At 35.0% G+C, this 27,620-nt stretch overlaps 1 protein-coding gene across 2 annotated transcripts; it reads left to right on the top strand.

Moving 5' to 3' along the window:
* The first annotated feature begins 7,207 nt into the window (after nt 1–7,207).
* On the top strand, nt 7,208–27,247 carry ttc12 (tetratricopeptide repeat domain 12). 2 transcript variants are annotated; one of them, XM_055028557.1, is made up of 21 exons: nt 7,208–7,357; nt 7,988–8,142; nt 8,391–8,412; nt 8,893–8,970; nt 9,071–9,192; nt 9,910–9,969; nt 10,541–10,612; nt 11,031–11,091; nt 12,137–12,325; nt 15,009–15,078; nt 15,843–15,931; nt 16,840–17,011; nt 17,416–17,511; nt 18,333–18,396; nt 18,478–18,612; nt 18,770–18,862; nt 19,316–19,384; nt 21,266–21,367; nt 22,424–22,523; nt 23,641–23,869; nt 27,016–27,247. In XM_055028557.1, the coding sequence occupies exons 1-21, from the start codon at nt 7,303–7,305 to the stop codon at nt 27,092–27,094; spliced, it is 2,112 nt and encodes a 703-aa protein (XP_054884532.1). In that variant the 5' UTR covers nt 7,208–7,302; the 3' UTR covers nt 27,095–27,247. The 2 variants fall into 2 exon arrangements, with proteins under 2 accessions (XP_054884532.1, XP_054884533.1); XM_055028558.1 differs by lacking the exons at nt 22,424–22,523; nt 23,641–23,869; nt 27,016–27,247 and adding an exon at nt 21,814–22,157.
* Nucleotides 27,248–27,620: the final 373 nt, after the last annotated feature.

Consider the following 27,620-nt stretch of genomic DNA (forward strand, 5'->3'; position numbering starts at 1 on the left):
TCTGACATGTCAACTTTTTAGGCTTTTCTGATAAATCAAATTTCTGAAATTTGAGTGTCCTTTATGCAAGTTCGATGTCATTTGAGTCTCTCGACATTAATGAGTGTTTGTGTCAAAAGCAGAACCTGAGATGATTGTCAATCGTTTTATCACTTAATTTTTGCATGAACTTTTTTAATCAGCTTTGGATCACCTTCAGACTTTGCAAAATGCTGCAGCAAGACTTTTAGCAGGAGAAGATTGGATATGATTCCAATGTTGACTTCTTTTCCATGGATCCCAGTAAATTCCAGAGTTAATTTTAAAATTTTAGTCTTCACCCTTATGGCCCTACTTAAACAACCCCTACTGTGTGTCTTTCAAAAAGCAGGTAGAGACATTTTTGCTGCAAAAAAGCCTTTAACAAATCAACCCGATGTTTTATTGTATGCTTTGTTTTGTCTTTGAAGCAGTTTGAGATTTGAAATTGTGAAAGGTGCTATATAAAACTCACTCACTCCATACAGAGCGGTACCCTCTGAATTTTAAGGAAGTAGAGAATTTGTATTTTGGTTTCTGTTGGGTGCTGCAGTTCTTGCTGGTTCACAATCAGATCTTGTTGCACCATCTGCTGAAACCACAAACTGGATAAACAGTTTCCGATTGTAGCTGTGGTCTGTTCTGGACTGTTGGATTTAAAACCAATTTATCGAAGCTTCATATGAATACGGTGTTTGAACAAAAACTATTTTTTACACAATTGAAATGCTGTTTTTTCTGCATTTCAATTGTCTGTCACTAGTCTTTGCTATGTGAACTTGATCGTCTGCAAGCGAACACCAGTTGATTCCCTGCCTTCTCTTCCCTATTGGTCTATTTCAGTCAGAACTTTAGGAAAATGTAATAGTCATTAGGATGCAGTCCAACCTTTTAACCAGACATGCAAACACTGGCAAAAAAAGTCATTTTTTAAAATTAGGCCAAATCAGACTGTTTTGCATATTCAATGTAGGTTATTGTTAAATATCATTACAAGTCAATGTAACTTTGGTCATTTAACATCTATTGTATATTTTTTTTATATGGAATTGTAAAACATCCATTATATTTTGATTATTTTATGATATGTAACATTTATTGCCATTTTCCCTAAATTACAAAGCACATTTTTGTTTTTTGAAAGTAATGCATCATTGATTTTTATTTTTGGGTTTATATTTTCTCTTTTTGTTCCTGAAGTCCAGAATAAACACCGGTGCCCTGTCTGGCCTCCTTTTGCCTTCAGCTCCAGACTTAAAAACTGAGGATTAGTGGAAACTAATGTAGTTAGTCTCTGTGTCGTCTTGTCTGTCCTGATTGCTCCCAGCTCTGTCTCGTGTTCCCTGATTACCTCTTGTATATTTAATCCCACCTTTGTCTGCGTTTCCTGGTCGGATCCTTGTTTTAACTGTCTTACGTTGTGTTATTATATACAGTGTTTGAGTTTCAGTGTCATTGTTCATCTGTGCTTTCTGGACTTTGTACTCTCATTAAAGATCCTCATTAAATCCTCAAACGCTCCATGTCTTCTCACCTGAAGACATGGAGCGTTGAGCTTCGATTCTGCTTTTGGGCCCGAATCTCAACAACCGCAAATCATGACATTTCCCAAAAATAAACAGAAATGAAATTAGGCATCAAAATGTGGCTTGAATGTTCATGGAGTGTCTCTGGTTGAATTTAACATTTTTCTCATTTCCTTAGCAGAGGCAAGTCGTTATATTTGATCAAATTAGTTTCACTTTCGTATGTAGTTAAGGAAGCTGGTTTTTGCTACTAAAGATGGTCAAAAGTGAAGCACGATAATATCCAAACTTCTTCATTTTCCCAACAGCAGAAACAAATCTACACATATTTTTTTTGGTTCCGTAGCTCCACAGGGCCTCGCAATCACAAAACATAAAAAATGTTTATGGCTATCAGTTTCAACTTCAATCGGGAAATAGTAAAACTACTACTGCTTTCGGAGGGCCATTGTTCCTTCTTTTAAAACTTTTTTGGGTCTAGAAAGAAGTAGTAAAAGACCAACAAAACACCCATTTTTACTTCCTGGTGGCAATAACCGTCCTCTGATAGCATGATGAAAAGAAGAAATGAATAAAACAGAACTATTTAATCACTGTTAGGGATTCTCAGGCCCTGTTGACACGACAAACAGGGCCTGAGGGTTTTGGAAGAGGACGAGTTTTGTTGTGTTTGTAGTTTACATGAAACCACCGAATGTTGTCTCTGGCACAGTCTGAAAACGGGTTCCAGAGTGCAATGGTTCTAAAACGTACCCGTCAGTCGTCTTGTAAACGAAATAAATGGACCTTTACTGTGAGGGAATTCGCAGCTCAGGCTTAGTATGGTGCATAACATCGCTGCGACAATACACAGAAGAAGAAACTACTGACAATGCTGGCGTTTCCCCATCAGAAACGCTTTCAAATAGAACTTTTTTTTCAAAACACATGCGCACTGAGTTTCAAAGAACCTAGCACCGACGAGTGGCGTGGCGAGGGCATTACACCTTTTCCATGCGTACCGTTGCTGTGTGTTGGAGCTATTTATTTATTCTTTATTTCTTTATCCATTTCAATTTTGTTAGTTTATTCTTAAATTTCTATTTTTAAAAAATTATTTACAGAGTTTGTTTGCAGGTTAATGATTGTTGATTTTATTTATTTTTTGTTTTATTATTTTTCTTTTTTATTCTTTTTTAGCAAGACAGGAATAAATGTGGGTCAGTCCACTTTCTATAAGTGCAGGGTCCTGGTAAAGAACCACCAGGCTTTTGGGCTTGGGGCCTGTGGTGCAGTACAGAATTTTTGTACTGTGAATAAAACTGTACTCACAAATAATTCAGATGAAAGTGTCCAAATGTGGGTTTTTACTGATGTCTAAATGTTTAAAAGTTTTTAAGGTTTTTGCTAATTTTGTAAACCCAACAAGCTTCAGAATATATACAGTCTAAGGATAATGATTGTTACACTTCATTTGGCTGAATGTAAAATCACAGCCAAATGTCTCATACTAACATGAATATATTTCTGAAAGGCAAAAACAGTTTCTCACAGGTATTTCACTTATCTTCAGCTAATCACATTGTTTAAACCTCGGCCAATTCCACAGGATCAATATGTCCTGTGTTAAACTTAATTTCATTTATTTACTTGCCATTGACTTTTTTTTTTTCTTGGACTTCTACCCGTTGTAGCTTTTTCAATCTCCCAGCTTTTGTTCTGGAGTTTTCTGCTCTGTGTGTTCTACATTTGTGTTCCTTCTTATTAATGGCCATATTCTACAGCACTTTGGTTCAACTCTGCTGTTTGTAAATGTGTTTCATAAATAAAGTGGGATTAGGATTGGATTGCATTTTATTACTTGTTTGATCAACCGAAATTACACTTTACCAGGGTTGTACTGTTTCCATTTGTATCATAAAACTAGGACAACTTATTTACATAACAAAAATCAATATGTATTTTTTTTTAATTAAGTTGGAACAAACATAATAAAATAACTGTTTACTAATTGGTTTTATCAGCCAATTAGAGTAAAGATTTAATTCCTGTCAGAAATGTCCACATTCTTATTATCAGCATGTATTGTGTTGTTTGGAGTGGACAACACAAGGCTAGTAATGCAGGGTACTGATCATTTAAATGAAAAATAAGTGTATCTTTTATTCTGATATTTTTTTTTCTAATTTACACAAACTCAAGTTATCAATATCAGCTCAAATATACAAAGTACATCTCTAATGTGAATTTCTTTCACCACTTTTCAGAGAAACCAGGCAGTTTTTGTTGCTATCAACAGGGCTGTTGCTGTTATTTAAATTATTTAGTTACCTAGAACATTGTTCATATTTTCTTCATAGCCTCTCTTTTCCAAAGCTGATTTCTATTGACCTTCTATTGAGGTTATTGTTCTATTAGAAGTAGCCAAATATGTCCAGCTTGGCACAGATTAGTTTGAAGTGATGAAGGATTGTTTATTATTTCACTCTTTTGGTTCAAAAGCAATAATAATTAAATCATTACTTTAACTTCTCCAAACATACTTCCAGTCATGGTGGATAGATTAACTTAACCTTTTATTTATTTGTTCAGGAACATTTAACTCCAAAATGGACAATACTCTCAGACCTGCAAGTGACCCTATGTCAATAGGTCATATGCTTTAACCTGATATGTGTTTTGTTTGATGCAAGTGAAGGGGAAAAAATATTTAACCTTTTGTATTAGAAATGAAAAAATTAAAAATCTTGGAATTAAGAGCTTTTCTTGACAAATTAATAGCTTCAGGTTTTAAGGTTAAGGTTTCACTGTGGACAGTGCCACTGATATTCAGTTAAACCAACCAGTTTAATTGAATCTGAGTCCAAATATTTGTGTGAGATGGATCAAATTTGGACACAAATAGCCGTCCCAATACGAAAATAAAAACAGAAACTTGATTTTTATAAAAATATTAACTATGTGTGCTTTATTCTTTTTTTCAAAGAGAAAGTTTGGATGGGTTCTAAAAAGCTCAAAACACCCATTCCCATAGGTGTATATCAGGTGTGTCAAACTCATTTTTGTTTTGGGCCAAATCAAGATTATGAAGGCTCTTAAAGGGCCGGTTGTGCCAGAATGTGTTGATAAAAGCTGTTCACAAACTAATATGTCAATGAATTCTTAAAATGACATATTATTGAAGATCTTTTCAGTCCCTTCAGGAACTAATAATAAATGCGACTGTTTATTTACTCGCTGTATAAATCATGGACTATAATCATACATCAACTAAATTCTCAAGAAACTGGAGGGATTGATTGATATATATTGCAGTAAACAGATAAAAACTGTATTGATATGTTTGATAATATAATATTTAATCACTCTTAGTGTTTAGTCTAGACTGTGGAGGGCCACATAAAACGCTACGGCGGGCCGGATTTGGCCCCCGGGCCTTGAGTTTGACACATGTGGTGTATATGAACTCTAAACTGAATCTGTATCTTGATGGTAAAATATATGTTTAATCAAACCAGGATGATTTTTATTTTCATGGTCTTTTAATGTTTTTTCATGCATTTTCTCATTGTTGTAAAATGCATTTTATCTGAATTCTAGCTTTATTTCAATATTTTTCTCTGCTTTTTGGATAGTATATATATGTTTTTTTTTGTTTGTTTTAATGCTTTGTAAATAACAGAAAAAAGCATGTGAATGATTCAAATGAGAACATACAGACATTTGAATCTTTGATCTCATAAATGTATTCCATTTTGCTGTGGTTGTCAAGAAGAGAAGGAAGCTTCGGGTTCAGTTCATCAGTTCTTGATCAACTTAAGAAGATAAGATTTGTAGTTATCACAGTGATAGTGATGATTAGTGTAAAGACAGTTGAGAATATGTTCAAGATCTTGGCTGTTCTGGATACTTTAGCAGCAGTGACTGTGTCTCCAGCAGCAATGGCTTCTGTTACCTTTATGAAACAATTGCTACAATTAGTGTCATTTGAAAAAAATTAATGAATACATTGATTTAGCACTGAAGGACATTTAATCTGCAAATTGTAAACAGTAATATAATGTCTAACTACAATAACATATACTAGTCATGTGGCAGAGGCACAGAATGAACCATGAAATGACTTTACTTTGTGGTGTAATAAAAATAATCCAATATTGCAAATTTCACTTTGCATATTATGGTGTGATGCAACATACGTTAGTTATGCTGTTCGGAATAGTTTTTGTGTTTGTTTTGCATTTGAAAGCAAAAAAGTCTGATCAAATTAAAAAGTCATTCCAGAGAAAGATTTCCTACCTTGTTAGAATAAATAAGAGCAGCAACCCCAAAAGGCACACAGCAGCACACAGTGTTAAAAATGGACCATCCAAAGTAAGATGGAGCAGCAGAGTTAGCACTTGGTGCTCTTAGAGACTGACCGGTTTCCATTTCTTCTGTCTGTTTGGTAAGTTCTTCTGTCCTGGTTGGTTAGTTGATATCTAGGTGCGATGGCTGGATCAGGACAAGATCCACATCCTTTTATCCATGAGATTGCTGAGGGTGTGTTCTAGGGGGACGTGTATCAATACTTAGAGAGAAAATTATTTAATACCCTCTGTGTCTATTGACCATAAGCCATAAAAGATGCTTCCTCTTCCTGAAACGTGGCAGAATCTTCGAGATGCACAAGCAATGCCTCCTTCAAAGTTCCATAGATCTAAAGATTGTAGTAATTTTTAATTTCTTAAAGTATCCTAAAAACAAAACAAAACACATGAGAAGGTGACGCCTTCTCATCTGTTTGGAACTTTCTCAGGTGGAATAAATAATGACAACTTAGAATGACAATTTAGAATAGAAGTTATTCTAAGTTTAATAATAATTATTAATACTAATTATTAATACTAATTATTAATTATAATTTTTCTGATGAAATGGGGAGATCAGCATCAGACTGTCTGCCAGATGATGAGCTGGAAACCTTATGATGAAACAGGAGTTCACATGAAAGCTGCAGTATGTGACTTTAATAAAAAATATCCTTTTACATATCTGCTGAAACTGTCACCATTTCACGGCAAGATATGAGACAAATAACCTCTTCAAAAAGTAAAATAAATCAGTCCACCCAGTGCAAAGTGGAAAACCTTGTGTCATTTATTAGTTTTTAAAAATATATTCATTATGCAGCTGTGATGTTATTTGAATCACCATTATGCTTTTAACTAAAAACAAACAAACAAAAAAATTAAAATAAATCTATACATAGGATTTGAAACAGACCTAGGTTTTCACCCTTTTCTGTAAACGTATCCAAGTATCCAGTGGGAAAAAAACAAAACAACAACGTGCTGAAAATGAAAGTATCAAGAAGATAGCAAATCCCAATGTCCGTTTATAAATAAACAAAATACAAGTTCTCATGATTTGCATGGACGATGAGTTTTTTAGCCACCAGGTGGCAGTACAGAACAAGAAAAAACAAGAAAAGAATTCTGACGATATTCGTCTCATATAAACATTCACTGATGTGTAGGATGAAAGATAAAAAAAATATGTATTTTTTATCTTTCTATTCATGAGAAATAATAATAAAATGCTGCTTAATCCTCATAGCCAATACTACGAATTGTTCGCTACGACAGACAGAGCTAAAGTAACGGATGACCTTAAACGCCTCCGCGTCACTATGGTGACCAAATGCTAAAACTTGGAAGTTGTTCGTTCGCCGCTTCGGTGCAAAAAAATAGTTCTTACTGATAAAGCCGATTCAAATCAGGGTTTAAAGTCCTAGACAATGATGGAGAATTCCGAGGACCTGGACAGATTTTTGAGCAACGTTGACAAAATAGGTAGGCATAACTCCTAAAAGTTCCTTTTTATGAAGGACTAGTGTTAGCTCACGTTCACCTCTGTCCTAACGTTAGCAAAAATAAGGAGATATTAACAAAAACGTGGAAACACTACACCAGTTTAATGGTTCTTTAACGAGTTTTCCAATTGTTCGTCTTTGTTGCATTCTGAATTTAATAACCACTGTTGGATATTGCGTCTATTTTAGCGCTGTGTGCTTTTATTGACGGTGTTTTTAGGTTTTAATCTGGCTGTTGCAGTTTGGTGCTATTTTGTGTGTGCAATTTTTTATCCGGAAGATGTTTCTTGGTACAAAAAGAATATGAAATGATTTCATTTTTTATAAATATTACAACTAAAAGTAAAATATTATGAAACAAATTGAAAAAAAAATTGTGAAATTTTGCAGTTTTTAGCTTTTTATTTAGTTGTTATGGATTAATAACATAGAAATTGCGAAAGATCTGGATATATGGATTGCACTTATGTATTGATCATTGAAGTGCTCCAAAAACTGGCTCTGCAGCACCCAAAAATGTAAAAAAAAGAAAAAGCTCAGGCGCCCCATTATAATGGTAGGATATAAAGGATTTAGAAAAGTAAATGATTAAAAGTGTTTTCTCTTTTAGGTCAGCTTTTGGAAGATTTCCAGTCCTCTGACATTGGAGTGCAGCAAAAAGCCATAGCAAAAGCAGATACCTTAATTACTACCTTGGATGAACCTTGCAGGACAAAAGTCAACAAGACTACAGTCAACACAAGCCCACTCCTTCAGCCTTCTATGGTAAAACAGAAATATCTACCTCTAAGTCAGCAGCAGCGCAGAATTTCTCTCCCCCTCCTTTTCTGTTTTCTGTTTTGTCACTAAGTCTCTCTGTCTTTATCTTTACTTGTTTTTGGTGTTTCTCAAGCATGAACATACCATCCACAATTGTTGTGTTAAGCTCCCTACCAAATATCTTTCATTTCAGAAAAAAATAATGAAAAACTATTTTAATTTTGCTAATCATTTTTCTTTCTTTTTTTCTTCAGAGTTCAAATACTAGCAGTCAAGGTGAGTAACAAAACATTATGAGCACTGAAAGTTTTCTTTGAAAAACACTGACTGAAATATTCTCTTTTTGCAAAGCTGATATCATTGTAGATAAATGAAGTCAATAATTGTTTGAAGTTTTCATGTAGTCTCAGCAAAGGAAAACTCATCAATGAATGTAATATAAGGAGTGAACCCACTGTACTCTGAGTTTATAGTAAGAAAGAAAAAACAGGTTCTACACTAGAGCTGGCAAAGACATCAATCTGAACTCTTTATTTGCAGTATTATAACAGCCTGATGTGTTTAAAGTGAAAAACACAATGAATATCTTTGTTTGCCAGCTGTTCTGTTCAGTCTCTATTAAAGTGACTGAGAGCCTTAGCATATAACTTGATTTGGTTCAGTTAAATTGTGTATACTGGCTGCTTTTATCACCTTTGCAAGTTTTTCTTTAAATCTAATATTTGAAGGATCTTTTATGTTGCTCTTTCTAATAAGAACAATTCATGAAGATTATGGCGAGAGACGCTGAAGAGAGGAGAAGAAAGAGAATGGTTAAACTAAAAGAGGCAACTGGTACGGTTTTGTCCTCCTTACATCTGGTGTTGTCTTGTTGTCACTCTTTTGAGTTTACTTTGATGTCTTTATTAATATTTCTCTGCTTGAATTACGGCAGTTCTCAAAGATAAGGGGAACGAAGCTTATGCCCAGGAAGATTATGAAACTGCAGTGAAGTGTTACAGTGATGGATTGGCTGTACTTAAGGACATGCAGCCACTCTACACCAACAGAGCTCAAGTAAGTATAAAGCCTTAAAATATATCTTCTGCATTTATGCTCACAGAACCCACTGATAATTGTTCTGGGTAATTTGAACTTCTTATCTTTTCTTATTTGTTGGTTGGATCGTTCTCCAATCCAACCAACTGGGGCACTGTTGTTGACCCAGTGTTTGGATAAAACTACCCGACTTCTGCAGCACAAGCCCAGGATTATGTCAAAGAAGTCTTCTGAGCATGTTCAAAGCTGTTTTTCCTATGTTAGCAGAACTGGCTGTGGGATTATGAAGTTACCTTTATACTGTTATATTGAAGAGAGATGGTTAAGGGGCATAATTCTGACCAGGGGGTATCTTCATGAGGTTTATTTTTTTTCCCTGGCTTCCTTTTATACACTAGAAATAATCTTATTAGGTTAACTTGCATCTCCAAATTGCACTTAGGTTTGAATCTGTGTATGTTTGATGGATTTGCAACCTGTCCGTGATGTTCCCTGACTCTCATGCATTGATGTCTGGAATTTAAGGACAGAAATAGTTAGGAAACTTATACAACTTCTGCTATTTTACAGTTTCATTGGAAGTTCGTGTTTTAGCAACATAGCAGCTTCTCAAGATTAAAAACTTTGAAAATTCTGCTTTGTTTCTGACCAAACACTGTGACGACAATAACCGTTTCTGTTTTTGTGTGTTTTGGTTTTTCATTTGCCACCTTCTCAATGTTTTCATTTCTCAAGGCCTACATCAAGCTCGAAAAATATAAAGAAGCCATCATGGACTGTGAGTGGGCCTTGAAGGTAAAAATATGGCAAGGAATCCAGACATGTTATACTTTGGTTTTTCATTTTTGTATTTTATACCTGTTTGTACAAAAACTAATAATGTTAAGCAAATAAAGAAATTGTTAAATGACATACAATTGGCTCTCATCATCGAGGAAGAGTGAATGCTGCAAGTCAATGGCTCAATGGGATCTGCTGGGTTTTCTTAGACAGAAAACTTTTTTGAGCTACTTATAATAACAAACTGAGCTTAATGCACTGTTTGATAAGCATAATTAATTTGAATATATGTGTGATTGAATTGAAATTACTTTGTAAATTTCTTGGGATGACATTTGTTGTAAATTGGCACTATATGAAAAAACTAAATTGAATTGGCAGATTCTTTAGGATTGTGCTGTATTACTTTTCTAAAACATTTTCATTCCAATAAACAGATGAATATATGTTACATTAATCCATTCTTCTGTCAAATCGGAATGTGGATATATTGCTTTTTTATGGTAGAGCTATTGATGTTCAAACATGAATTGTTCATATGTTTTCGATGGATAACCTCTAATGATAATTTTCTCTGCCACCTCAGTGTAATGAAAGATGCATAAAGGCTTACGTACATATGGGGAAAGCATACCTGGGTTTGAAGAAATATAAAGAGGTGAGAATAATCATCCCTCTTCATCTCCAGTCACATCCTATCATTTTAATAGTTGCTCTAAGTAGACATATTTCATACAGACATAATAGAGGCTCGGCCAGGTTGTAGTGATTGAATGCCTCACGCATAAATCATTTACATAAAAATTCCCATTGATGAAAACATTGTATGTAATCTGACTTCAGTCTGATTTTAATTTAGTTAATATCTTCTCTGGCATCTTCTGTCATAATTATTTTAGCTCTTTATTACCAAACAAGCCAATATCTAATTTTAACAGAGTGAAAAATGTACATAACCTTTTTGGAAGATAATTGAGACTATTTTGTCTCCTTACTGTGTCAGTCTTGCTGAGATGTCTTGAGGATGCCAGAAATGCACAAAATATATTTAATTAGGAGATTTTCCTTTGTTTCAGGCAAGAAGTTGCTTTGAAAAAATGCTGGAGATTGAGCCTGAAAAGGAAAACATGGTAAAAGGTAAAAACAATTGTTTTAAATTTATTAGGTAAAAATCTATTTTATAAAATAGAGGCTTAAATAGAAGACAGCTATAAACTGAAACTAGTTTTGAAAGTTTGTTCACCTTTCATTCAATAATCTTACTAAGTCCTGTAGATTAGTTAGTCATCTAGCTCACAAATATATTGAACAAGCAATATTGTTCATTTAGTGGTCAACTAAGTTAAATGGCATCAATATCAATAACTTTATGGCTTTAGGGATGAAGTGAATATCAATTACATTAAAGTAAGAAGATTTTTTTTCAAACTACACAGAATCAAAAGTTTCCACACTAAGACAAATTAAACATACGTCTTCGCTAATATTTGGAATAAGTTTCTTCTGGAAGTTGCTTTGTTGCTGTCAACAAGTTTTTGGCTTTTCTTTAAAATTAGTTGGGCCGAGAAATTATGATCTGACATAAATTTGGTGTAAAAGTATTACTGATTAGACTTAAGAAAAGATGTAGTTTTATGTTATTAAAGCTAAAGTTTCATCAATAATACAGTTATTACTGATTAAACTGCTTAATGTGTAAATTATGTAATCTGAACTTATAGAACACAATTTCTTGGTTAATGTCAAGTCAATAAGACACTCCAATATATATCACATCTAAAATAGCCCCTTTGAAATGCATAAAGCAGCTAAAACTTATCTCCTGGAATGGCCACGGTTCCCAGTATGGTTCATTCTTGAAGGCTGGTTCTGTGACTGGAGATCAACCAATACAAAGAAAATATTAGCATTTCTGATAACTAAATATAACATAATGTATTCATTTATTTAAATTTCTATGCATCTTTTGACCCAGTGTGGATTTCAAACTAGTGAGATTAGCAAATACAGAGTTTTCTCCGGGACTACATTTCATCTCACTGTCATGCCAAATGCAAAACGTTTCAAAGAACTTGAAAATTGATGACTATGTCCTCCAATAAGAGAAGATGTGTATAAATGTAATAGTACAACCTCCGTCCTAACTGATGTATAACTTTCTCTTTCTTGCCCCCTTTTGTAGAATATTTGGACCTGGTAAATTTAGAAGAGGAAAAAGATAACCAGGAGACAGATGCAAAGGAACAACTTGACAAAGGAGAGAGAAAGGCCAGAGTGGTACCCCAGCTGCTGGAGAAGCTGTCTAGGCCCGGCCAGATGCCCCTCTATTACTGTGGAGGATTGGAGAGCCTGTCACAGGCAGTTACTGACTGTGAGTGCTCCTCGGGCTTTGTGCAAGTCTGTTTTTCCTCTAATCTTATTGAGCCTGTACCGTCCGCTCATTAACCTGCTTAAATGGTTCAATCCATTTGCTGTTTCTTTTAGCCTAAAAGCAGAAAACGAGCTGTAAAATCTTATCAGCCTGTTAAACAAATACAAAGGAAAAAAAAACTGAATAAGAAGAACATTGAAATATGTCCTAAATTTGATAGTTTTTATTATAGAGAAGAGGAGATGAAAAGCTCATAATGAGAAGGAAAATAACAACTATACAATGGATAAATACACATGGTGTCCAACTGTTGGTTAATATTTTAAAAGTAGTTTGTAGAACAATCTACACAAACAATTTCTTACAAAAGTATTCATACCTGCTGAAGCTTCTCACATTTTGCCTTTGTGGAACCAATTGACTGCAGGAGGGATCCAATTGGTCAACACAGCACACCTGTGGGTAATTTATTCTGAGTACAAATCTAACAGTTTCATTAAAGCCTCAGAGGTTTATTGTAGAACATTAGTGAGCAAACAACAGTGCATAAAACAGGGCTTGCAGTGCAGGGAGAAAGCTATTGGGAACATGAAAGAAGGTTATGTTGTAAGAAAAACATCCCAGAACAAATGAAAAGGTCTTTCCTACTGCACATTCAACTTTGAGCGTTGGGAAGCCTGGCATTGAATATTGCCCTGATTAAATAAATATATATGGTAAAACAGTGCCAGGAGCATCATGCTGTGAGGACGACTTTATCCAGCAAGGACAAGGAGGTCAGAGTTGATGAGATCAGTTGAGGAAAATGCCTGGAAATCCTGGAAAAAAAAAAAAACTGTTAGGGGGCAGAAAATACTTCATACTTCCGGTGTAGGTTCACTTATCATCAGGACTAAAAACTGTATGATTTTTTATGACTTCATTCATTTGAATACATTGCAGGTTGTGGTTGAAACTTGACAGAATGTGTAAAAAATCAACTGATTGGAATTCTTTATTAAGCACTTAATATTTCTTTGTATTCTTTTTGGGGGAGAAATTGCTCAATGTCAAACCAAATTTGATTAATTTATCACATGGCACAGACTGACCTGTGGAAATGTACTTGCTACCAGTTTTCTTGCAGAAGCTGTAAGGGCAGATGGATCTAGAGAGAAACACATGCTGTAAACGACAAAACTTACAATGTAAGGATGGCGGTGTCTAAAGAGAACAATATATTTATTCTCTTCCATTTTCAACACACTGTGTAACAGTGAGTCCAGTATCTTCCTGTTCCTGTTAACCTTGAGATGTGAATTTATTTGCAGTCTATCGGTTGTCGTCCTAGTTAGCAATATAAGACATGCAAGCTGTTCAAGCAAAGTAATATCTAATAGGGTAGCAGAAACTCTTTGAAGATTTCCATAAATATCTTGAGTCCAATTTTGCAATCCATCGGTGACGTCTGTGATCTATATTAAAATCTTAGTGGAATACCCGCATTTAACTCTGCAAGCAACATAGCCATCAAGCTGAAGCTGTTCACTGGTTTTATTTATGATTAACCCTAGGACTACTCTGTGATCAGGAGTCAAGCAAAATGTCAAGATGTGGCAGGTCAAGGTATTTTCTTTAGCAAAAAGAAAAACTCGGAGTTCTTCTCATTTGAGGAATGGTGGCAGTAAAGTACTGTTTTTTGTTAATTATGAGATCATTTTCTTAAGTCAGAAAACTCTATCAGGGTATCTGACCACTATTTTGTAGGTAACTGGAAACTTTGACAAACTGCGTTTTATTTTTAAAATTCCTGCTCATCTTCAGATAAATTATGTTTTTTGTTGAACGGTAACTTTGAGCGGTCAGCTGAATAAAAAGATAGACAGCAAATTATATTCAGTTCTTGAAACTGTGACCTTCAATGGTTAAAAGAAAGGCATTTTTAAAAATGATAGAGGCATGATCAATAATTGACCAAAGCACCGATGGCCAAAGCAAACTCATTGATTGCAATGTTCCAGCTTTGTTGAACCTTCACATTTTAAATTCCTGAGTAAAGCACATTTTTCTATTTTTTTAAAGAGGAACATTTGTATCTTTTTAATGAGCGAACCCTTGAACACTGGCAAACACACACCGTGTTTTTTGGTTAAATTATTATAACCTTGAGGTCTTGCTGTAGGTGGGGCTAACCATTTTTTATCTGAATTCTCTCCTTTAATCATTGCTGATATTGATATATCAAACAATATGATTCACTGTCAATAAAATGCTTCTATAGCTCACAAGTTTTCCCGCTGAAGTGCTCTGTCCTCTACTTTTTGGTCTTCATGCATCATTAATAGCAGGAAAGAAAGCTCCAGTAGTTGTACACAGTGTAAAAAAAAAAAAAACTCAGTAGATTTATGGTAAAAAATTGTGAAATTTCAATATTCACACTGACTGTCGTATCCAAAAAAATGTTCTGTATTTTTAGAATACGATAAAGTTTTGGCAACCACAGCTGCCAGTATTTTACTGTAAATTGTTACAGTGTTCTGCACACAATTTACATACTCCTTTTCTTTTTCACCATTAAATCTCTTCCAGTGAGCAAGGTAAACCGACCAAGGAGAAAAGTGTCGTGTTTCTGTAAAACCTCCCTACCCCTGGCTAATGAATGGTTTTCTGTCTTCCTTTGCTATCTGCTCTTCTCTTCTAACAGGTACAGGAAAGACGCTCTTCAGACTGAACAATGGCTTCAGTATCATCAGCAGCAATGACGTGCTGAAGAGGTAAGGAGACCACTGGGAGAGGTAACCCTCAATTCTCAGTGGAGCTTTGACAGATGGACAGAGAGATGGGGACATACAGAGACAATGATGGCCTGAACTAGAAAGATCATTCACCTTCCCCTCTGTCTCTTTCCAGCTGTTTGTGTAATAGCCCAAAAAATAAAAGATGATCACTCAGGAGATGGAGCTGAATGCTGCACTGAGGAAAGGCCATGTGTTTTTGTCCTAGAAAGTGGGAGTGTTTTGGACAAGATAAGAATTATTAGTCCCTCATGACAGATCACTAAGGACATTATTAACTTGTCACTGCTCTCCATGTTGTCATTATTAGTGCTGTCATGAATCACGTTGGAGCACAGGAAGGAAAGTACAAAGTGGTAGAAAGCGCAAAAGAAAAAAAAATGTCGGCTTAATTTTAGCTTCAATTTGTCAGGGAAAATGCTGATGTGAGGGAGATACACCAGTCAAAACCAATCAAGACATAAGAAATGAGAACACATTCAATCATTTTTCAGCTACACCATGATCTGTCACTGCCATGACGTTAAAAAGTGTCCAAAATGATTAGATAATCAGTGGAAACTGGTACAGAACTTAAGTTTCATTGGTGGTGATTCACATTGAGGTCACATGCTTCCAGAAGAGTTTTCCTGGAACCTAATATTTTACTCTTTCTGTCAGAGTTTCCCAGACTGAAAGTAATTTTTATTAGCTAATTTAATCATAAGACGGAATACTTGAAATATGAGTTGTTTTCTTCACAGCTGCTTGTTGCAGGAAACAGATGATCTACTCAGCCAGGAGTTGTGTATTTCAGTATTGAAACTTTGGAGGATCGTTTGTCATGAAAATGGTAGGTGCCCAAAGTTTCCATTGGTCTAAATAAATTGGAAGTACAACTATTATTCTGCAATTTCCTTTGATTTCTCAGCGTTTCAAAGTTTAGTAAAGTCATTATTTGTTTATGTGTTATTATGTGGTGCTTCCAGTTTTGTTCTCAGTTTGGCTATATAGATGCATCTGTCAATGCCAATGAATAATTGAAGTCACTTTTCAGCTGTGTGAGGTCACTTGTTACCAGAACTGTTTTCCTGGAACCTTACTTTTTCTGTCTATTTTACAGTATTTCCACTGTGAGTTAAGATTACAATCTAAAGATCTGCACTCATAACTTTTGATTAAATCCACACAGTTTATATATACAGATTAAATTAAATAATTTCTACCAAGGGGTCTCAAAGAATTGTAAGGATCCACAGATTTTCAATACTTAAGACCTGTCCCCTACAACTAGATATTGTTGTGGCTTCACTTTGCATCTCAGAATTTAAATATGTTAAAGTGGCATTTTAACATGACCCTTTTATTTCTTTAAAATGGCATGGAGGAGTGCTTAAATCAAATTCTGCATGCACAAACTCTGAAAGTGCAAGTTGGCAATTCTTTTCATCTATTTAATTTATGTTTCCACAGAGGTTTCTGCTTCAAGTTTATTGATTGAAAACCATGTGATATTTTATATATTGTGTTTGCAGAACTAAATAAATATTATAATATAAATCTTTCATACAATTTAAAGTTTTCAAAACTGAAAGGTTTAGCCTGGGAGATAAATGAGACAAAATAATGTGATTGGTTTGCTCCAGGTGAAACACACCTGATGTAGCAACATTATCACGATTATGCAATCAAATTCAGAAACTGTCAGCTTTGGCAAACTCATTTCTCATCCAGGTTTTTTATTTTTGTTTCTCTTGACAGTTCAAGAAAACCAGAAGATCCTGATGAAATGTCCACTTGCTAAACAGTCTGTGGTGCAGCTGTTAACTTCAGACCATGCTGAAGTTGTGAAGGAATGCCTGGGATTACTGAGTTTGTACTCAAACACTTTATATGGCAGACGTTTGGCCATCGAGAACCTTGACCAGCACATGTAAGACTTTTATTCTTGATATCAGTTTGACATCTCTCGCCACGGTATTTGTTGTTTACAAAACAAAGATGCAATGCAGGGCCAGTTCAGAGGTCTGTGAGAGGAAATTAAGGTTCGCCTCAGGCTGTGTTCACCATTGCCAGCTTTTGTACTACCTACTTCCTACCCTTCCAAGAAGTTTTCTGTTGTTTCGTTAATAGCAGTGCTTAATCGTTTATTGGTTTTTCATTATATGAACTTTGCCATATAATTAGATTTTCAAAGAAGGAGGAATAATTAATTTAATATTTATTTCAATTCACAATCATTAAAATTACCTGCAAATTCCCTTTACATTAATTATGGAGTACTGCATATTGGGTAGATATTATTTGGCATGTTCCCATCTCTTTATCTCTTTAAAGGTTAGTGAGAAACCTCATGAGGTGCATCTCTGAACCAAAGCAGCAGCAGGGGATCACAGCAGTCTGCATTCTGGAAACCTTTGCTGCTGAAGACGGGTAATAATGCTGCACATCTCATCAGGTGTCTCTGCCTTAATTCTCATACTGACAATGCAATTTGAGATATTTAGAAAAAGAAAAGTTAACTGTTTTTCTGCACAAACTATATCCTTGTACTGCATTTCAAAATTGTTTCACTGTAAGAAGCAGTCCTTAAAGGAGCACAGTGTGAGGCATTTTTAATAAATCAACAAGTGCCATCTAAGCGTTAATGTCACATAAAGACAGAAGCCATTCTCAACTTGTTTCTCTCTCTGGGATCTGCTGGAAGCAGACATGAAAGAACATCTCAGGCTCTCAAACACAGCAGGAAATAAGTCAAGCTGTCACACCGTAAAATGGGTGGATCAATTTTCCGTCTCTGTAGCTCAGAGAGGGTTTTAATAAAATGTGCATCCAAAAGAAATGTCTCCTCCATTGTAGAACCTGAGCTGAGTCAATGAAGGTATTTTGTTGATGGTTTTTATTGTGGAGAAAGCTTATTGAAAACAAAAGAAAAGAAAAACAGGGCACTTTCTACTCGAATGCTGATCTTTATGCAATATAGTTCTTAGGTTTACAGATAAATCTCATTAATTAGACTTTCTTCAGTGCAGTAATTTAGTTCAAACAGCGAAAGTCACTAATTATTGTAGATTCACTACAAACAGAGTAATATCTTAGGATCTAAATATAAGGATGTCATAAAAGACCAGTAGAAAAATGTGCTGTTATGGCCATGATGATGGCTTTCAAAATCATGGAGAGGACTTCACAATGACAAAGACAGCCATTGTCAGAAGAAGATTATTGCTAGAAATGTTCTTGTTTTCTTGCAGATTTCGGTTGAAGCTAAGAAATATGTCGACGGATTCTGTTGTTGTTCCACTCAAGACAATACTGGTAAGACGTCGCAGTCTTACATTTCATTTTATATATAGTTATCTGAGTAAAACTGAATGGGATTGGCTAATTCTTTTACAGGGAAGTATCAGCAAGTCTAATCAACAGGTCCTTACATTACTCATATCAGCCATCGGCTTTCTGGCAAAAGATGAAGTAATTCGTCAAAACCTCGCTCATCAGCGAGAATGTTGGGAAGCCTTCCTCACTGCTCTTGTAAGCACACAGCTGCAGACTGTTAACATTGTTTGGAGAAGTGTAAATTGCTGTTCACTGTGCTAGGTTTAGATCCTTAAAAGAATCTAACACATCAGCAAAGTGTTAATGTGGGTATTTTTGAAGTTATTTTAGGTTATGCTTTGCTTCTCTGCAGAAGCAGTGCAGTTCATCCCAATACAACGACGTCATTCACCTTACGCTGGACTTAATTATCAACCTATCAACAGTCACATCCTTGACTGTACAGGTAAGACAGTTAACTTGAGAGATATTTATTTGAGAAACAATGTTCTTATAACTTAGTCAGGAGCATGAAGGAGTTTGTTTCATTTTTGAGAAAAAAGCCATTGGACCAATGAAGCAAGTGTAGTCTAAACATACAGCGCACTGAAGCAAATAATTTAGAAAGTTGAAGCCGCTTCCAAGAGTTACATCCAGGCTATCTCAAAATCAGAGTACAACTTACCAAAACCCAACAAATGTTGAGTCCTTTAAACCAGCTGTGTCTTTCACCTGAGTGAAAATAAGCCTCTAAAAATCAATTTTACAGCATCACATTCAGTTGTCCAATTTGTATATCTCAACACATAAGTGAAATTGACTCTTAAATCAGAGACCGTGCTGTGTATAAAATGTGTAATGTGTAACTTCAGTCATTTAAAGGTGCAGTGTGAGAAAATGAATTTCTGCTCTTTTAAAGGCGCATGCTGTTTCTCTCTGTGACTGCTGTCTCGACTTGCTGGAAAACCCTGACGAAGGAATTGTAACTGTAAGGAAAAATCACATAAGCATCTTTCCCAAAATTAAATTGTGTTTTCTTATGATAATGCAACATATAACTTGAATACATTTGAAAAATAAAAATTAGGTTAGGTGAATTTGTCCAAGTAACAGATGCAAGTTTTAGCTGTGCTTGTGGTGTGATTTTAGAGGAAGCACCTCTTTCCTGATTGGTGCCTCTCAGCCAGTGTTGATGCAGGAATGGCATTTTTGTACAGTAATCATAAGGTTCAAGCATCTTGTGATTAAAGATGAGTTAGTGGTTCCTGGGTTATTCTTCAAAATCCTAACAAATTTCTATTAATCAGAATAAAAACTGTGTCAAATTGATATTGATAGAGTTGGGCAGTTATCTCAAACACACATACTGTAACGACTGTATGTTACAACTTGAAACAGAAGCAGACTATCTATTCAGGCACATCATGTGAAAACTGTTTTTGAAACAGGTAAAGCAGGTTAATGTTCAAAAGACTGGTTGGTGTCAGAAAAGCATCATTCTGACAATACCAGTCAAATATTCAGGCAGAACGATGGCAGTCATTTTTGCAACTTCTCAAGTTAAATTTGACCAAATATTAGTGGGGGACAATACAAATATATATAAAGCCATCATGTTAAAACTGTATGGATGACAAAACATATCAAAATAATAAAAATGTGGCTTTGGTAGAAAATTGTAAATGCCCATATAGAAGATTCCTGAAATGCACATTTAAAATCCCAATTTAATAACATTAATTCCTACAATTTGTGTATTTAAGCCTCTGACTCGACATGGGATTTTTTTTACCTACTTCTGTAAATGCATCTTCATTCACGTAACCCATATGTCTCCATTTTGGTGTTTATTCATTACAGGAATGTTATTTTTTATGAAAGGCATATTGCCTGACATTACTGCATATAGCATTTTAGATAGAAAGTTTTCTTAAATATTTTTTTTTCTCTTGTGGTCCTGTTGAACTACCTGACCTGCCCTCCCCCTTTAACAAAAGTGTTACTTTAGCTCTTGTAAAGTAGTGAGAATGAATTAAAGATGTCCTACTTGTCTTTTTCACCATTATTTCTTTTCCCTCTGCTGGAGCAGCTCTTTATTTACCTTCTTTTCTCTTTGATTCCCCATGAAGGTTTATCATGAAAGCACAGCATAGCTGTTTTCCCCCTGTCTGCTACATTAAGGAGATAGTTTTGATGAGAAGAATCTAAAAAGCGTGTGTGTATGCATGAGATAAGAAGTGTCAAAAAATATGGTGTCACTGTAACGGATCTGAACATGACTCAAAGCGCTTTAAAAAAGCATTAACACTACTCTAACCCTGCAAAACTGGCTGATTACGTATCTTCCTACTGTCATAAGAATAAGGATTACTTTAACAGGTTACAGTTGAATTACCATGAAATATGATAAACATGAGATAACTTTATCACATCACTGAAACTTTACCTCTGGTTTCTCATAAGAAAGATGTTTTCTTTTGTATAGTAAATCAATGTTTTTGCAAAAGTAATTATGGTAGAAGGATTTAGAGGGTTTTTTTTTATCCCCACATTGTTTTTATTAAGTCATCAGTATTGAGAATGTACTTTGTTTTAACAGTTCAACTCAGATTGTCCATTTTACTTGTTTAAGCCACTGTTTCCTGGGAATAAAGTCTACATTTTCACTAACATAACCAATTTGAAATGAACAATGTAAGACAATTTATTCGTTAAGAACTTAAGATGAAATGCATGCACTGGTTTTAGATTGAAAAATTATTTCCCATTCCCTTTTTGATCGCCTTTATTTTTCCTTTGCTTTTCCTTTCTCTTTCTTCATCTTCTAGGAGTTTCTTTTCTAATATCAACACTCTTCTTTACTCTCCAGAGAGCAATGGGTGTGTTGAGCACTGTCCTCCCTCAGTCCTCTGAAGCTGCTCAGCATGCTGTTCGAAGGAAAGTCATTCACACCATATGCCGGCTGCTGAAGGTATTTCACTGAATAGACAGTTAAGTCTGTTTTTTAATTACCTGGAATAGCTAAATAAGGCTCTCAAATCTTGAGATGATGCATTTTTAACACACTCATTTAGACACATATTCTAGAAAACTGTGATTTCTGTTATATCATGTGTACCAGTGTAACAAAGACACAGCTGACTTAAAGAAAATGAACTTCACTTCAGACTTTCACAAAAGAAAAACCTGATTAAGAAAATTTTACATAATTTTCTATGTTGCTCGGTGACACATTTGACACGCTACTTGCACTTAAAAACTCAAGTAGAGAAGAAAGACAATCATAAGTGTCCAAAATTCTTCCTGAAAACTTTAATGTAGCTCTTTAACTGCTATCGAGATTAAATGGTTGTAACAATATCAACCTAAACTGATGTGATAGCAATTGATCATGTACGTAAACTCTGCCTATTACAGTCTTTCTATTTGGGGATGTCAAGAGGTGGTGCTCTTGCCCGCTTTATTGTGGAAGAAGAAGAAGTCGTAAGACAAGAGAGAAGAAGTTTGGGTGAAAGTTAAATTTGATGTTCTGCTACCTATTATGGGAAAAACAATCGAGGCTCAGAAAAAGAACCTTGAATAAATAAACCAAGAAGATGGTGAAAAAGAAATGGTTTAGTCATGCTTCCCTTATTCTACGAGCTGCACACACAGAACTTGTACTCTACCTCTCTCTCCTTCCTTTGTGTTCATTTGATTGCCAAAATACGCAGAAAATTATGCAATCTTCCCACAGATAGCTTAGACTCTTTTTTCAAGTGGTACCTAATATGAATATAACATTGAAGGTCAAATTTGAATAAAAAGGCAAAACAACTAGTTAAATCGATATACAAAGAAATAGCTAAAACAATAAAATAGATAGAAAAACTGTCGTCTTTATATAATTTATATAACAGCTGTTTGACACGTGTAAGATGAAAAATAATTTTATTCATTTTGCTGTTTATGACATCTGACTTTTTATCTAGTCAGTATAGAAAACATCCTGCTTGTTTATTCATTTTGTGTCTGTTTGTTTATTAAGAAAAAAGGTCAGAGTGCCACCAAATTTGCCATGAAGACATTGACGGTTTGCACTGCAGTCGGCGACACGGCAAGGAAAGAGCTGGTGAAGACTGATAAAAGTGAGGAATGACTGACATGTTAGCATTAATAGGCTCTTTCATTAGTGTGAATACCGCAGTACTAACGAGTTGACCTTATTTCAATTTTGAGACAGAACTGAAATAAACACTTGTTGATTAACCTGAATTCAGTTATGTAGCTAAAATCTGATTTTCACATGAAATGTATAAAAATGCACACAGTCTACATTTTTCGCGGTGTGATATTCAATCAGACTAATGTGTCCAGTTTTAGGCTTTTTAGAATTCAAACAATAATTAAAAAAACTAAGGAAGAGAGATTTTTATATTTCAAAAGTTTACATACTATAAGATACATATGACTTTAAACAATTTTGAAAAGCAGAGAGTTGCAAGCTTCTGATCAGTAAATTCAATCATATTGAAGATAAATGGAAATGCAACAGTGATATCATAATGTAACATCTCAAACATACTGATTTGTTGTGTTTCATTGTAAAAAAAAAAAAAATCAAAAGAAATCTGACCAGATATCAGAAAAAAATCTGCCGACATCCATGAGTCTAATTCACCCTTGGGTAAAATTTCTAGATTATAGAAAGTTTCCAAATTTGTAAATAGCATGGAAAAATGTCCAGCCATTGTGAGGTTCAATAAGAAGAAAGGTTCTATGACCCGGAGATTGTTTGTGTATAATGTATGTATTACATTCTGAACAACAAACTTCTGAAGAAGACAGAAAAGAATAACGTGCAAAAATATTGGAGTAAAATTTGAATACATCAGCCTGGAAATTGAAGCTTGGGTTTAAATAGATCTTTCAAACGAAAAGTTAACCTGAGAATACTCCCAAATGAATTACTTATGTTCTCATGATTGGGCTAAAATTCCAGAAAAATGTTGTAAGAAGCTTGAAAGAGTCCTTACACATTTGACCCAAGGCAAAAATGTAAAAGCCAAGTACTGAGAAAATGCAATTAATTTTCTGACATGGAAAATACTTTAAAGAAATTCTAAATGAAAAAAAGCCCAGCTCACGTAGCTCACCTTAAAAAGGAAAGGTTTCCTCTGATGTCCCTGGATCTGTTTATTAATGGTTGTGACTTTCATCATTGTATATTTTTCTCATTTGTTTCCCGCCTGTTATTTTCCGCAGAACTCTCCAATTTGCGTCGTTTGCTGCGTTCCAACAGCGATGAAGTGATTTCAGGAAATGCAGCTTTGTGCTTGGCCCATTGCTTTGAGCTGGAAGGAGTTGCCACCCACCTGCTGGGTACTGATATTGTGCTGCTTCTACTGCGCCTCGCTGCAGGGGAGCCTAAGAAGACAGCTGTGCAGCAAAATGCAGCCATTGCTCTCAGCAAACTATGTCGATCTGAACCCAGGTAACACCTCACCTCCCAGATGACAAAATATGATTTACATTCTGAAAGCTAATGTTATTAAAGTTTGGAATGGTCTCAAAGTGACGATGGAGCTCTGGCCGAAGAAGCTAAACATAAAACTGATCTGTAATTTTGAGCTATTACTACTTTCTGAGTGCATGTCTCTTTAATATTCTGAATTGTCAAGACTTAACACAAATTTCTTTTCATGAATAATGAGTAGGTGTGTTTGAACTGTGCATATTTTTAGACCTTGCTGCTTGATTCTATTAAAACCCATCTTGTAATGGTTAAAATGCAGAGTAAAGATACATTAGTAGGGCTTTCTCTGGATTCCTAAAGTGCATTCAGTTTATTTGTTTTACTAAATATAGTCAATCAAATAACAATTTCATAAGCGTTTTTAAAAATAAAAGCGGGTTTAAAACAAAAGGGAGTTCTTTAATTACTGTGCTTACTAATACAACGGTGCTGAATTAAAATGTTCACATAGGCAAGAGCATTCATTTCATTTCCTTGGATGGCAACCCACCCATTCTCAAAATGTGGAAATGTTTTCATGTGCTTTTTGAAAAAGAAAAAAGACAACAACAATTTATTATTGCTGGTTACCACAACTGGCTGCCAGCTGTAGTTTGTTTCTCCCCTTCCAAATCCCAGCAGGCTACTGAATAAAGAGAGGGAATGAGATCAATTAAAAATTCTGCATTAGTTTTGTAATTAGTCTCCTCTGGCTCTGTTTCCTGGATTATTTCCCCATGTCTCTTGTGTCTCCTGCTAGGATTAAACCACAACCCGCCATGTCAAAATGTCAGAGAGGCTTTTGTCTTGGATTTGAAAAGATTTCTTGTTTTTTTGAAGTGGATCTCCTACTGAGTCCTTCTGAGTGGTCAATGTCTTATCTGCGGTTAGCAGGAGTCATTGTGATCTTAAGTTAGTGAGTTACCAGTCTCTTACTCAAAAAAAAGCAGCTCAAATGTTTTCTTGTACTTTCAAAAACAATTGAAAATGTTTAATATTAGTTATAATGCAAGAGAGAATTGTTTAAATTGTCTTCATTTTGACTGCTATTGAGCATTTCTGCTATGCAAATGTTGATACCTATAAGAGTCTCAAAAGTTGTTTTTTTTTTGTCTCTGTTATCACCTTCTGATACTTGCTAGTGTCATTGCTTTTGTAACAACTTTTTGGTTTGGATTTGCGGTTTTTATGTTTGACCAACAAAGTCTAATTTCTGTTTCAGCCACAATATAGATCTATGGGTGGATTCTTAGATTATCCTGGCTATGTATACCTTTGGTTCTGGGAATTTATTTTACATTATCAGGTAGTTAGTTATTGCAGAGGACAATTTTATACAGGTTGCTAAATTTTGTTTTTGCTTTGGTATTACAATGTATAATCACAAAGGCATCTCTTGAGCAGTTGTCTTTTCTTCTAAATAAGTAATAACCAACACCAGATATTTACATTTATGCAGAGCCAATTGTAGTCCTCTATTACTGATAAAATAGTGTTATTTGTCTACTGTGTTACAATTTCCTTTGCTAACAGCTTAACCTGAAATCAACATTAAAATCTCGTTTAGTGACCATTCAACTTTTAATTGCATTTGTAATTTCAGAGGAAACACTATTTTTGCTAATAAACAACTTCACCAGACCACTTGCCATTAGTGATCGACCATACAAAGTTAATCAGTATAACAATCCTGTTGCTTACGATAATTTTGGAACAAGTTTCTGATATATGATCATAGAATGATCATATGCCAGATGGTGCAAATGCAAGTAAACAGCTGGAACTGGTAGCAAATGAAGTCTTGTCTGCATCGCAACAACCCAAGTTGGCTGAGCTACAACCAACTTTGCATTCTCCTGAAGTTGCTTTTCTTCTCCAGGATTTTACCTGTCAAACACGACACAAGTTTCAGCAGGTATGCTGTTTATTACCCATCCAAGGGCAGGAGAAGAACCCAATACCATTTCGTGGTTATTTAGCTCAGTCTGGAGTGTCGCAGCAACCATCAGACGCAGACCAAGTGCAGTTTGCATACATTAACCATGTTTCAGCATCTCTCATTGGATGCTCATCACACACAATGGCCTGCAGTAAATTTTTGGTCGAGCTAAAATCACGGTGTAGTGTTGTCTTTGGAATATCAATGCAACAAATTCTCTAGTTTGTGAATCTGGCAAAAAGAGTTTTCATCCTTGCAGTCAAAGGAAAAGGCACTGTGCATAACAATGTAGTCTCCTACCTTTTTCTAAATTTTTTCACTTGTATATTGCATCAAAGGGTCTGATCTGATCTGTTTTCTGATCACACAGATAAGCTTATGCATGCTTGCATGAGTTGAATTATTGAATTTCACCCGCATTATGTTGCATTTGGATCAACATTGTGTTCCATTACACAGACATTAAAATATGGACAATTTTAATTGGACAATTGTGGATATCATCATATATGATATCCATATATCATGTTCAGGAAAAGAGAGGTTCTCTTTCTAGAAGTTTGGAAGGATTGCTGAATCCTTCCAAACTCTCGGTTATAGTGCCAAGCTGTTACAAACCTTTTTAGAAGAAAAAGGCAACTTTAAAATCATTCTCTTATAAATGATAAAACAGGTATGTTGGCTAAAACAATTTCTTTGTTGAATCTGCAAAATTTTAACTGGGTCAAAGTCTTTTCGTTCTGCCTCCTAACGCGTTACTTCTGCATTGGCCTGCTTTTGACCTCTACAAGTAAGCCATTGTCCTATTTCAGCTGAGAAAGAGTTTCCCTTCCTATTGTGTAGCTTTAGTCAAATGTTGTGACTCACGAGGCTCAGGGACAGACTGTCAGACTTGCTTTAATGGTACAAGAGCATCGCTTGATATTTGAGAGCAGCCAACACCAAGCACAACTGTGTGTCATTCTGTAATAAATGCTCTTATCTGATTTAAGTGTCCTTACGTCAGTGTCCTTTTTGAAGGCCCTAAATGCACCTTGGGGCTGTAAGGCTTGGATTTTGTTGAGGCTGAGTTGATTGCTCTGCAGCGAAGGTCACACAAGTGTTTAAATTGAATACCAGCACACTGGACATTCTATCAAAAATATTTTCTTCAAAATGAAAAACGTATTTTTCTTCATATTTTCAGACATGTGCACACACTTCGAGAGCTTCATGGCCTGGAGATTCTGCACTCCTGTGTGAAACTCATCAAAACAGAGCAGTAAAAATACAATGTGAAATGTTTTGATATGCAGCAAAATCTCTTGTTTTCTTGTGTTCAATATAGAAAAGCTTTTTTATTTTTAAAACTCATTCATACTTATTTGAAATAAATTGCATTGAAGATGTTTTCTTATGATTGATGATTCTGATGTAATGGTATTTATTTGTGACATATCAGTGATTAAAAATATCTTCATGTTTGTGATCATTCTGTCTTCATTAACAAGGTCACATCCATTAGCAATGCTCTCTGTTTCATAATATTTCTGAGTAAATAGACATTTTTTGCATTAAAAAAAAAAGTCTTTAGCTTGGGAGCAAAAAAAAAAAAACATTTAGCATTTGCTGAGTAACCGTTTGTTTGTTTGGGGGCTCAGTCTTAAAAAAAAAAACCTAAAGATGCATATAATGCCATGCACTTGTAGTCATGTGTCTGCTAAGACAGTACAGTAATCTTGAATTTCATATTAACTTGATGCTGCACCAAATTAAACTAGTTTTGGAATGATTACATTTACATTCAAATTA

The sequence above is a fragment of the Poeciliopsis prolifica genome, unplaced genomic scaffold (assembly GCF_027474105.1).
Source record: "Poeciliopsis prolifica strain line A6 unplaced genomic scaffold, Auburn_PproV2 SCAFFOLD004, whole genome shotgun sequence".
In the NCBI taxonomy this organism is placed as follows: domain Eukaryota; kingdom Metazoa; phylum Chordata; class Actinopteri; order Cyprinodontiformes; family Poeciliidae; genus Poeciliopsis; species Poeciliopsis prolifica.

Coding starts and splice junctions, on each gene's coding strand:
- ttc12 (XM_055028557.1), top strand. CDS start 7,303: ATGATGGAGAATTCCGAGGACCTGGACAGATTTTTGAGCAACGTTGAC. Junction 9,193..9,909: donor TCTACACCAACAGAGCTCAA/GTAAGTATAAAG, acceptor TCATTTCTCAAG/GCCTACATCAAGCTCGAAAA. Junction 18,613..18,769: donor AAGCCTTCCTCACTGCTCTT/GTAAGCACACAG, acceptor GCTTCTCTGCAG/AAGCAGTGCAGTTCATCCCA.